General features: G+C 41.0%; 1 protein-coding gene across 1 annotated transcript in view; it reads left to right on the plus strand.

Moving 5' to 3' along the window:
• Positions 1 to 1,226: 1,226 nt before the first annotated feature.
• Positions 1,227 to 13,642, plus strand: part of stk32a (serine/threonine kinase 32A) — a 59,952-nt gene continuing 47,536 nt past the window's right edge. Inside the window, exons 1-3 of the mRNA XM_067491881.1 lie at positions 1,227 to 1,536; positions 6,184 to 6,239; positions 7,938 to 8,089. Coding sequence (XP_067347982.1) covers positions 1,485 to 1,536; positions 6,184 to 6,239; positions 7,938 to 8,089 — 260 coding nt within the window. The 5' untranslated portion in view covers positions 1,227 to 1,484. The remainder of the gene's footprint in view (positions 1,537 to 6,183; positions 6,240 to 7,937; positions 8,090 to 13,642) is intronic.

Consider the following 13,642-nt stretch of genomic DNA (forward strand, 5'->3'; position numbering starts at 1 on the left):
CACGTTCCAGCTGCTAAGCCCGGATTGTCCCGGTGCGTCGTCCGGACGCCGGACAGACAAAGTGATGCTTTGAGCGTCACTGTTGCTCCACTGTCGCTTCACGTCTCTGCAGCAAACCGGACTGGAAATGGTCCTGTGCTCAACTGCGCCGCTCGGATCAGAGGTAGGTTTCCATAGCTGCCCTGCATGAACGGATGCAAAGGAGTGTGTGTGTGTGTGTGTGTGTGTGTGTGTGTGTGTGTGTGTGTGTGTGTGTGTGTGTGTGTGTATTCTACGCGTTTCTCCTATTTGATGCCAGATAAGGGATCCGAGCTCCATGTCCTCTGCGGGCAGCTCAGCACTGCGGCCCCCCGCAGTAGTTTTTCAATATTTCATTCGGCCTGACAGTTAAGCTCGGGGCGACCTCATCATGCGGTCTGTTAATGACATTTATGAAAGATGGAAGGTGGCAACGATCGCTTGGAATTTCTTTCCCAAACCAACAAACGCATCGCATAACTCAGTCCAGTCATTCAGTCAGTTTAAACAGGTGACATGGATAAAAACTTAACAGCAAAGCTTTAATATGAATTAATATGAATATGAATAATCATACTATGCCAGCAGACAAACTTTCCTGACACAAGGGTGAGTTCCTTTGTCTAACAATCTGTAGAAAGTCCCGAGATCTCCTAATCTGAGGAAACCGACCTGAGTGACACCATTAACAGTGGAAACCAACAGCAATTTGAAACTCACAAGCCTCAAATGTAGGTGCTGATAATAGAAATACAAATCATACTACTCATCACACATGCACTGGAGACAGTGCTCCTGTGGGGCGGAGTTCTGATAAGAAATATCAAAATTAAATAACTGACTGATGACACATGCAGGAAATTGAGAAGGAATCAACTTGTCAACTTGATAATAATCTTAGTACTATTGCGGCGATTTGATGTCTTTGGTACTTTAACATCTTGTTATCTAAGAAAATCTCATGTTGATAATCCTACTTTTTCCTTCCCTCCACGTCTCCGTCTCTTCTCTCTGTCCCTCCTTTCCTCACTGTGCTGGTGGTGTCATGTTTTCCAGCCTCCCCTCACAGGTTAGACTCTCAGTCAACAGAGGGTCAGAGGCACAAACACATCATCAACCCTCCTCCTCCTGGCTGGCAAGATTCGTCCGCCTGCCTGCATTCACCTAATCAGCAGTGAGGACAGACAGGAGCCTATACTGTAGTGCAGCCACCTCTCTCTCTATCTGTGTGTGTGTGTGAGTGAGAGAGAGAGATAGAGAGAGATCAACAATGTGTGTCAAGGCGGAGAGTTAAGCTGAAGACAGGACCTGTTCAAGTCAGCAAAACCGAACCAGCAGCTGCGTATCTGTGTGTGAGAGAGAGAAAAAAGAGAGAAGGGGGAGAGTGTTGACCAGGCTATGACTGCTTCACCGAGGGGGAGCTGAGCTAAGGGAGCAGAGCAGGAGAACCTGTGAGAGGAGCAGCCATGGGGCTCGGACAGTCCAGCAAGACGCCGGTCGCTGACGACACAGACGAGGGTGAGTGCTAAAACTTTCCTTTTTGTTGGTTCTGTGTATATTTGCAGCGCAAACCTGGCAAAGATAAACAGGAAGCATGTGTAAGACAAAGCAGACGTGACCAAAGCTTTAACACCTTTTCCAGGTGCCTATTCAGTTTCTGCAGCTTTATCAGCGTGTTAAGCTTTTCTTGTTACCTGACATGACTAAGTGTTGAGATTGAGGTGATGCTGATTAGGTCTTCCACTAGTCCTCCCCAGAAAAGAAAAGTGGAAAACCCCTTGTTATGTGCACAGTGCTGTACATAGAGTTGAAAAGTATAAAAAGGAGTTCGCTTTCAGAAAACATGACAATGTGAGTCTTCCACACATATTTCCCTAATTTTGACCCTCGTGTCTTCCTATTACTGATTATTGAGCACTGCTTGAAGATGCCAAGCTGCTATCTTGGAAACTGTCAGACCAACTGCCATCAAGAAAAGAATTGACATGAATTAATAATTTGATCGGCAAACCTCTTTAGAATTATTTCCCTTTTTCTTTGTGGCCTGACTGGATAATACAATGTGAATTTATTGATCTGAGCCAGTCACTGAAATTAATTCCACTCTGGCTGCACCCCAAGAACTTCAAATAAGTCAGTGTTACATGAGTCGGTGATTTAGTCAGAATTACGGCGGCTTTAATAGGTATTTGCTCACTGTGGATGAAATGGGTGTGTTAGTGTATCTGGTGTCATTGTATGCATGTTGCTAACTACACATAATAGGTTTATAATGTAGCCCAGTTGATGGGATAATATGCTATTAATTTTAAGTCATCCTTTTTTTGTGTGTTTGTGTGTGTGTTCAGATCTAAATTTCATTATCGCGTCAAACCAAAATTACTATTCACCCCGACCTTGTCAAGTTACTGCATTGCTCCCTTTAATGAAATCCATATCTGTGGTTCTCTCTCTTTTTTTTTTTTTTTTTTTTTTATAACTCAAGGCTATCAAAGAAAAAAACTCATTACTCATGGTTAACCTTGCTGCTTAGTCATCCAGTTCTGCAAAAAAATGAACCAAACAAACAAAGAAACAAAAAAAAAAAAACGCTTCTCTAAACTCTGAGTTAACGTAAGAGTGCACTTTTTCTGACTTCTCACCCACAAAATGACGTGAGTTATGTTATTGAGGGCAGTGGAGAAAAAAAAACATATTTTGAATTAAACTATGAAAAAAAAAACATTGCTCACTAGAAACCAACAACAATAACAACAACAACAACAAAAACCCTTGCTGATGAAATCCATATAAGAGACACCAGCGGAACCACGCCAGTGTTCCCTGACTTTGACATTATTATTCGACATTGCAGAGCAGCTATTATATCCCCTTGAATGCTCTATATACTGTATAAAAGATAGATGGGAAACCTTGTGCATGACTGGGGAAGAGTGAAAGACAAAGCAGGACGTGAGAACAATGAGAAGAGAAGATGAGAAGAGATAAGTGGAGAGAGAAATATAGGAACAATTTACTTTGTAGTTACTGCACTTCACACGCTTGCAACCATCTAATGAAAAAGCAAAAATTCTGACTTTGGGGGGGGGGGGGGAAATCATCAAGATCCCAAAGTTGTTGTTGTTATTTTTAACACAGATCATTAAAAATGGAAGCTATTACTCCCGGTGTCGCTGCATCTCTTCCTGTGCTGACAATCTCCACTTTAAATCCCATTGCAAATGTTAGTGGCTGCTGCAAGTTGAGTTTACGCCATGAACTCCCTCCTTTGAGTAACAGTAAAGATGCTCACGTTTCCACTCCAACATCACTGCCAGGCGTGAGCGACCACAGATGTGGAAGTCAGCAGTTGACATTTACAATCGGCAACATTTCTGAGGTTAGTTAATGTAAAGTTCACCTAAAGTTCTTATGCAGCTGGAAAAAGTCCCTAATGGCTTTTAATATGGTTGTTAGTAAAGTTTTAATAAACATTTTTTTTGCTCACACATTTAGTACAGCGCTCCCATTAGGCCAGACTTCCAAAAATGTGACCCTTGGACATGTTTAATACACAGAATATTTAACTTGCCACCTCAACAAAGTTTTTTTTTTTGTCAGATTCAACCTTTTCGAATATGGGATTGTGTTCTAATAACTCACATGTTGTCTTCTTTTTTTATGTTTGTCAGAGGCCAAATTTTACACACTGTACACAGAAAAACAACAACAAACATTTTACACCCCAAGCAGCAGAATGACTCATTAAATCGCCAAATAACCTTTCTGCATGGTGGTACATGTTTAAAATTTAATTTCTCAAATCTAAGAATAGCATTGCTGAGTCGCTCTACAGAGATATGTATGTGCATGAAGGCGAACTTTGTCAGGACATGTTTTATCTCCTCAGAGAATGATGCGTGTCCCTTATGTGGACACATACGTTTTCCACTCCTGTTAATGGACAGGGCCTGTTTACTGCTGATCATGCTTTATTCACATTGCTGTGGCACACGGACCCATGGGTACTCTTTCAGTTGTCAAGGCAACAGCATGACGGCTGATGCTCCCACATTGGTGGGTCCTTAAGTGATTTACAGGCACCTGTATAAAGGGTGGGAGAAAGAAAGGATGCAGTTTCCTCCCGGTTTCTGGCGTGTTTCTTTATTTCCCTCATTAACATTTCCCCATCAATAATTATTGTCAACAAAAGTGATTACAGAGGGGATTAAAGGGGAAAAGAAGTTGTTCAAGATCTATAATTTCAGGTTCAGAATTAGATTTTTCTTCCATATGGAAACTTAACGTTAAAACTTAATGGAAAATAGTTTTCAGACACCATTCAAACGCATAGTTGTTGGTTCGATCCCTGGCTCCTCCGGTCACATGTCGAAGTGTCCTTGAGCAAGACACGGAACCCCAACTTAGTTGTTCCCGGTGAGTGTTGGCCAATCAGGGAATGAGTGTGATTGTGAGTGCGAATTGGTGAATGAGAAGCAGTGTAAAGCGCTTTGAGTGCCAATAGGTAGAAAAGCGCTATATAAGTGCAGAACATTTACCATCTTAAGCTCCAATTTGAAGTCGTGTGGGTAAAGTAAATGTGCAATGTAATTGTTTTCATCTGCCTTCAGCTTCAAAGGCAAATCAACATCTTTGTGAATATTCACCTGTAGTTGAAAATGTATAAGTTATGAGAGGTGTTAGGCTGTATGGACGTCTGACAGACAGAGAGAGAAAGGCATAGACACACACAGAGTGGGTGAGAGACTCAAACTGAACAAGCATGTCAGTCTAATCTAATTAGCACATGCCAGTCAAAACCTAATTGATTAGAAAATCATTTCCTCAGTTAGTTCAAGCTATGGAAAAGCTGTCAATGTGTCATTGTGCGATAATTTCGTGCTCTGTTACTCGTGTGTCCATCAGTTTGCACGGCACATTAAACCATTCAAAGTTCTGCTGGTAAAATATGAGTCTTCATCGCACTCCCTCCCTCACCCCCACCTTTCTTTGCTGAACTATCTTTCTCTCTCTCTCTCCCTTTGTATGTCTGCCCCGTTTCCCTCTCATCCAAGACCAGAGAGGAAAAAAACAACAACAACAAAACAAACCTTAATATCCAAGTAACTCAACAGGAAAATGACCATTTCTATCTGAAGTGTGTGTTGAGTTTATACACTGCCATTTGTACATCTTTCCATACTGTGTGTGTGTGTGTGTGTGTGCATTATAAAGCAGGCCTCATATGGTCCCTATTCGAGCAAGTTGTGTAAACACTCCAACACAGACAGTGAAAGAGGAGGAAGTGCCAGCGATACGTGACTAACAGAGCATAACATTAACTGTCACATCCAATAGATTGAGAAACTGCAGGCATAGGGTGTGTGTGTACGGATGTAGGAGGAGAGGGAAAGGTTTCAAGGGAGCACTATATGTCCAATATATGTGTGTCTATCTTTATCTATATCTGAATGCATGCATGTGTGTGTGTGTGTGTGGTCAGATGATGCAGGTAGTGAGCCGCAGCTGTTCAATCCTTGTGGAAACAGCAGAGAGGGAAAACCTTGTGTCCGGGTTGTCATGGCAGCAGGAAACAAACAGCCCTATCCGGTTCCAATTGGCAAATAAATGCTGCTGATAGACAGAGGAGAGTGAAACGGGGAATTTGTTCAGTAATGTTCATGTTCAGTGCGGAGAATGAGAGCAAACTCTAAAAAGAGAGCTACAAGGTGTCTATTGTCTGGAGGAACAACAGCCATAAATGGCATATTTGTGCTGAAACGCATTTCAGTTCTCAGTGACCTCTCCTTGCCCTGGAGAAGTCCATCTGCTTCAGCCTGACTGTCACATTGCTCAGATGAGATGGACGTAAACGTCACTGTGAACCCACTGTAACTGTACACACTGACTTACTGTAACATTCATCTCTTCCCATTTATGATTCAATGACCTAGTTTTTATTTTAAAAGCAGTGACAGTGACACTTGCTGTCTAGTGTGCATCTACCTTTTACACATTTCCATGTGGTGCATATGCTGGTCACGTGTTTAAAGCTGAAATCAGTTACTTTTACAGTGTTTAAGCTGCAGCAAATGTTTTAATAGTGGGGGAAAATTATGTCAGATTTCCTGCTTAAATTATTTTTCCACATATTTTAACCTAGATTTTCTATTTTTCTTCTTACAGTAAATTTTGACCACTTCCAGATCTTAAGGGCGATAGGAAAGGGGAGCTTTGGGAAGGTAAGCCCTCGATTGCCAATGTGCTTCCTTTGCAGACTTCACGATATATAAATTTCTAACTTTGTCAGTTACTAGTGTATTTTCCCATGCAACATACAAACAGCAAAACAAATATATTAATTAATACATTATCTAACTATGAGCTTCATGAGGAAGTTATTTACGCTAAGCTTAAAGGCAGAGGGGGTGTCTGTCTTTGCTTGTCTGCTTGATAGCTAAAGGCTCTGTCTCCCACAACATCACAAGACATGACCTCAAAAAAACACTTAATACAAATAAACATTGGCATCCAAAAGTCACAAAATACATGCAAATACATGATGCCATCTATAAGTTGACACATGATGTCAGGATGCAGCTACAGATGCTGTCAATTGTCAATTCATCTGTTCACTTGGTGTACAATAATTAGCAGCACATCCTCACAATGTAGCACCTGGAACAACTGTTTTCTGCTTGGGAGAAAGCTGCCAGTAATTTTCTGTTGATCAGCTACTTCTTTTACCTATATAGTTTTTTTATGTATTTTTAGTTTGAGGGAGCCCTTTTAGCATAAGGCACAGCATGTTACAAATAATGAACCATATCCCTTCTCTGATAATAGTATCATATACAGTCTGGTAAAGACTTCCGATTCAGTTGGTTGCACGGCACCAACCAGCAGCTCTGTGGAAACAAGTCTGAGGCAATAGCAGTCATGTTTTTTGCTTTAAGTCATATATCGGAGACTAATTCACACCAGCACTTAGAACACATGTAAGCACAGCTCACATGCACACGCATACACACAGCACAGACCCACACAGCATTAACGCGGTGTCCGACAACAGATAAGCAGTCTAATCACAGTAGATGACAAGCTGCTCAATGGAAGAAGTGGTGTGATCAGGGTTTGGGTGATTAACTGTGCCAGCTGGTCTACAGATCACTCTCTTAGATAGCAGTAATCACTGGGTTATTGACGCCTGTAGCACAGACAAACACCACCACATATAAATATGGGGCACTACACAGCTGCATATTGAAAATAACACATTGTCAAAAGGGAGTAATCACATACAGTTTGATATATACATGTAATCATAACTACCAGCACTGCACCAGGTGTTATGTTGTGCATTTTGCTGCGTCACATCGCGAAATTGTGCTTTTTATTTTCACTCAAGAACACTGAGTGCCATTTCAAACCATTTTTATGCCATTTAGAATCAAGTAACGACAATCCACAGTGTCGTGCACTAGCAATACTAATGAATGCTAGAATGATGTCTCTCATCTTTGTATGCAAACTAGGGTAAAACACCTCAGGGAGGACTAGATTTGTGATCAGGAAAAGAGATTCTTACGTTTCCTTTCACTCTTGTTAGATGGACGAAGCATCGGGCTATTACATTAAAGTCACTTAAAATGAGAAGCAATAAAGGTTTAGATAAGCCGAGACGAATGATGGAAAACACACTCGTGTGTGATGTGTCACGCATGCAAGTGTCAACATTACCTGCTAAGTGAAAAGCTAACTCAAACGGAAAAGTGCTTTACAAATAACATATTATCCTACTGGCACTGAGAATTGCAGCGCCATTTGTATGGATGTTATGTTTACAGGAAGCAACATTTGATTAATTTTTTTATAGCCTTGAAAGTACTGAAGCATAATAACAAAAATCTCCATACTGCTCCCTAATGTGCTCTCACCAGGTCTGCATTGTGCAGAAAAAGGACACAAAGAAGATGTACGCCATGAAGTACATGAACAAGCTGAAATGTGTGGAGAGGAATGAAGTGAGGAACGTCCTGAAGGAGCTACAGATCATGCAGAACCTCGAACATCCTTTTCTGGTCAACTTTTGGTAAGCCAGCATGCTTTCGCAGAGGAAATAACCCCCTACAGTAGGCTGTTAATTACAGAGGTTTCAGAAAATGACTTTCGCTACTTTCTGAATTCAAATTCAGAATTCCTTAAACGTGCCTGTAAAAAATCTTGAATCAACAGGCTTGCGTTTCAAACAGGATGCTTGCTTTTTTTTTTCCCTGAGGGATACTTTATATATTCATGATTAAGATGTTTTCATCTTAAATACATATACATCAATTCATCACTTCATAACAACATTAACAAAGTAACAGAACTGAGAACAAAATGTGACAGTAAAATTGTGTCTTTGTGTACTGATAGCATGGGCCACCTAGAAAAGAAACAGCAATGGGCAAAAGGGTTTTTATTAAGCTTCGTCAAAGCGTCACAGCAGCTGCAGTATTCAAGTACAAGTGTTGGAAATTTAATCCAACATTTGTCCAAACTAGTACGGTAAAAATGCATGATCTTTCTCTAGAAGAGAAATATTAAGGTCTTACGTTTGAACTTTGGTCAAACTTCCTGGCTCCTCCTCTCACATTGACGTGTCCTTGAAGACACCGAGCCCCAACTTAGTTGCTTATTGTAGGCCATCGGTGTGTGAGTGGGTACGTGACTGTTGGTTCAAATGGGTGAATGAGAAGCAGTGTAAAGTGCTTTGGGTACCAATAAGGTAGAAAAGTGCCATGTAAATACAGACCAGTGTTTGGTTTTCATTTCATTTTTATACAGTAATTGTACTTTGTCTATTAAATCACAGAATGCACACTTCACACAAAAAGTATCAACAATTGAAAAAGCCTCTCTTGTCTTGGAAAGTCTTGGATTCAGTCTGCAGATGCACGCAGAAAGGCGGTGACCAGTGAAGTACACTGACAAGTTTCCATCCACATTGTCACCCTTTGAAGTTGCTAAAAGGAAAATGTAGTTTGCTCACTGATCCGAGCGCAGCTTTTATGGGCACGACTCTCCTCTCCTGGCAGCTTCTTGTTTGCCTCACCACATTTGTGGGCTGAGGAAGTCTTTTCCTCGACACTGTACAAGCTGATTCAAACCGTGAGTGCTAATCTAACATGACTCATCAGGTGCTTTTAAGCATCTTCTTCATCATAATGTGAAAAGCCTGAGCATACTGGGGACGCGAATCTGAGGTTTGAGATTCACGATAATTGCTGCTTGTTAACTTTTCATTTAAAAAGGCTTCATTAATTTTTGATAGGCACCATTATTGTGCAACATCTGAGAGAAAGCCACCCTGGTTTTCTGTGAAGCACAGCAGCAGAGAGGAAGACATGACGGTTCTAAGTCTCTGAAGTCCATTTTCTTCAAGTCAAAGCACATTTATTTACAGTATAGTACTACTCCCTTAGAATTACATGTGTGGATGCTATGAAAATCTGAGGAGTTAAATGACACAATCTGACTTGTGGCCCCCATCTTTTTTTCACTACCTTCCCTTTTCTTCTATTTATCTCTCTTTCTGAATGTACTACAAAAGTAAATCCTCATACATAGGCAATGGATAAGACGAGACGTGAGAGGAAGGGGGGAAAAGAGACCAGCCATAATAGAGAATGAGAACAGAGGAAAAGAGCGCACTGCAACATACAGACTCATCACACAAACAATGCCAGCACTTGCTTTCCTGCTTGATTGCATGCTGCGTTGGACAAAAAAAAAATAAAAAAGTTGAAGCGTTAATGCTTTTGGCAGCGTAAACCACCCGGGGGTGGGGGGTGATTTTCTTTATAGATGTGCTTGGATCAGCGCTGTGCCCACTTGCCCACTCTGCCTCTTTTTCAGTCTCTCTTGCTGCGTTGGGTCGGTGTAGGTTGAGATTGTCCTGAGGTAAGCGCTCAAGGTCAGAGACGAGGGAGAGACCTGCAGGCAGCTGCACTGAGCAAGCTAGCGCACATGCAGAAAACCAGGCTTTTGTCTACGTCTCTCCTCTGGCCTGTCCTCTTATCTTCATTGTCTGTCCTCTTTTTCATTCGCTTATCACATTTTCTCCTCTGCTCTTCTCCCATTTTTCTCCGACGCCACCTGCTTCAGCTCGTTTTGTCCTATTCCAGTCACTGCATTTGCTATTGGGCATAACCTCAGATGTCTGTCTGAGCACTGTGTGCCCTCCAGCAACAACGTAATTGCAAACCCCTCTCTCCTAAACAAGTTATTTTCCTTCTATGCAAACTATTAGGTAAAATAAAGAAAATTGATTTTGAAAGAATCCTGACCTCTGGCATCAAATGTGGGTTATGGTCAGGTTATTGATGTGCCAGCACCAGCAGCAGCTCATGTTGCTGCACTGCACAACTGTGTGCCCCACTGTGTCAGGGGAGCCCTAACTCTCAATGCACTGCTATGACAGAAAAGCCGTTCATTCACACCGTTTCAGAGAAGGACAGAGAAGCCAACCAGCTTAAGGTGCTGCTGAATTCAGCTTTCAGTTTTCTGGCTTCTTTAATTGTAGATTTTGTAGCTGATTTGTTTACTGATGGAGGAAATTGCACAGAAGAAAAACTACTGGTCTGCTGTTTGGTGTAATGGATGTGTCTGTGCAATGTTTTCTTTGTGAGCAGCACATTTTTTAAGGGCATCAAAGCGAAAGGAGAACTGCCGTGCGGGAATATATTTGCGATTGCAATAATGGGCTTTGTGGAGTAGTTTACTTCATTTATTATTCCAGAAACCCTACAATATATGCTACTCAGTGTTTGGATGTACACTGTTATACATTTTCAGTGGGAATTCAACACAACATGGTTTTCAGTGAATAACAAACTCGGACCCCAAGCAGCCAGAAGCCATCACTGGCTAAAGTGTTTGTGAGTGCAGTGCCACTGCATAAAAAATTGGGGAAATTAAAAGCTGCGATAGGTGAGTTTTTAGAGAAATACATGATGCTCTACAGCACAGATTACAGTGGCCATCAAGGCTGGATTTAAGGCTTTGATAAACATCAGGGAGTAGAGCATGCGCTTACTAACATACTGTCGCCAAATGACACATTGTAAGGACACATTGCCAAATAGTGAAGTTGCATATGTGCAAACGTTCTTTAATTAGAAAAAAAAAGTTAAATCACAATTGGATTTTTCCCCCATATCGTTCTACCTTAGTTAACACCTATATTTCATAATTGCAATCATCTGTATTGTGATTGTCATGTTTTCAATTACCCGCCCGGCATGAAATTTAAAGTACTAGTGTTTGTAGTTTTTAGTACCACCCAAAAGGATTGGGTTGGATTTAGAAATTTATATCACCACAGATCTTGAATATGTTTTTCCATCTTCTTCCACCAAAATATAAATGCTCAACTGCAGTTGTATTTCAACCTTAGCTTAGGATTTCACAGTCAAACCTGCTTTTAGCAAAGTATGTAGGGCACTTAATTCCCTGAAACTTTCTCAACCACCTAACCTCTGTAACAAATACAGCTATGATGTAACATCCCATTGTGGAAAAGAGTAATTGCGTAACTGTCAAAGGAAAATAAGAGTACAAGCTTTACTTGGTTTGGAGAGACACTCTCTTGCTCAGTTATTATGTAAACTTACTAATGCAATACATTTCCATGCAGGGAAAGACATCATTCAGTGTTACTCCACATTCATGGGCATTTTTCTTCAGAAAAGCCAAACAGTAATGACATAATGTTCCACAAAGGCAATGAGGACTACTCCTCCAAGCATCCTAACATCAAAGCTCTTGAATTGTACAAGACAGTCTGCTTACATAAGTGTAGGCTACATTCTGAATGAATAGAAGGAGCTAAGTTTAATTTCAGACTCCATCTTTTTATGTCAGTAAGATCCACTTGTACCTGAGGCTGTAACTTTGTGTATCTGCAAGATTTGCACGTCCTCATTTTACTTTACAACACTGCAGCCAATGCCAAGAACTAAAATGCAGCATGTTGGCAGGTCAAGGTGACCCGGTGAAATCGAAGATCATAGAATCATGTGTTGTTGTTTTTTTAAGTACTCACATTTCCAAGTGGAAATAATCAAACTAACAGTGTTTCATTGTGACATTATATTTATCTGGTGAGTTCATTTTCTGTGTTGTTTTTTTTTTTTTTTTTTTTTGTAAGGGATCATTTCTGCATGAGGGTGCCATTAGACACAGATTGATGTGGGCCGTCAGTCAAAGAGAGGTAGTGGGAGATGGGAGGTAGGTCAGTGGGCCGTCAACATCGATCCAGCCTGTCACAGTCTGAGAGGTTAGCCAGCTGTGTCTGGTTCAGCAAGGGGCTTCGGTTTGATGCTGTGTGTGGATGTGTGTTAATGTGTGTAGTAACTATGTCTAATCACCATAAATGTAGTGTCCTGCACTAAATAAATTCTTAACAAGAAATGTTATTGCTGAAATTTACTTCACGGTTTAGACTAATAGGTGGTTATATGAAGGTGGTTTCCTGGGAAGGGAAAATAAGAAGTCCAATAATCAATGAGTGTGATACTTATTTACAAATATAATGTAACTTAACAGTTAGAATTTTTGCTGGATATTTCATGATTGAAGGCCATATCTGTATAATGAAAGTGTCACAGTCTGCTTAAATAAGAAATATTGTGTATTTTCCCTTCAGTAAAAAAATCAATTTAATGCAATTTGGAAACAACAACATTCTGTATTTTTCCACTTAGCTGTGTGACCTTACATGTTTTAAATGTTACAGTGAGCGGTGGTAAGGAAGTCTTTTTGTAAGGACACATTGCCATCAGCTTTGGAGCCCCTGTGGTTTCTGGAGACTTCCATTAGGCTACTGAAGTGGCCTGGGGTGTATCTGCCTCTAAAAGCTCCATGCAGGATGCTCTCCCATCTGAGTGACTGCCTGGAGGCCACCAAGAGGTCACATTGAAATCCATGTGTACTGGAGCAGAGACAGACACTGAAAGAAGAGGAGGGGGGCTAGAGGACAAGAGAATATAAGAGGGAAAGAGCAAGCTAGTCAGAAAGGAGGCTTGATGCCAGGAAGGCTAATGAAAACTGCACCATAATGCCCAGGTGCCAATCTGCATTCTAAATGCTGTTTTCTTTCCTCTAACAAAAATGCTGGTCATGAGATCAAGCAACAGCTGTTAACGGAGGCTGGAGAGCTTGTTTTTTCTGTTTGCTCTCTGCCTGTCTTTTTCAGCTTGCAGTATTTCAGTTGCCACCTACTTGACAGTGCAGTTCCCTATTTATCAAACAAAATTAAGCAGTTTTCACAAACTCTTTGTACATACGGGCAAATTTAGAATTGGATTCCTGCAACACACTCGAAAAAACAAGACATGTTTATCACTGTGTTACATCACCTCCCCTTTAATTACACGTTTTAATCTTTAATCAGGCCAGACAATACTGATTGTTGCAATTCGGCATGTGGCTAATTGCCCATACTTGCTGGATACAGGACATCTGCTGCTCAACAGTTTTCATCTTTATGATGTGCCATGCATTTTCAGCAGGAGACAGATTTAGACCCAATCTCTGTCTACAATGCCATATTCAGTGTCAATGGTAATGTCGCACATATGTCATCCAAACCATGGGCACC

Source organism: Channa argus, chromosome 22 (genome assembly GCF_033026475.1).
Source record: "Channa argus isolate prfri chromosome 22, Channa argus male v1.0, whole genome shotgun sequence".
Lineage (NCBI taxonomy): Eukaryota > Metazoa > Chordata > Actinopteri > Anabantiformes > Channidae > Channa > Channa argus.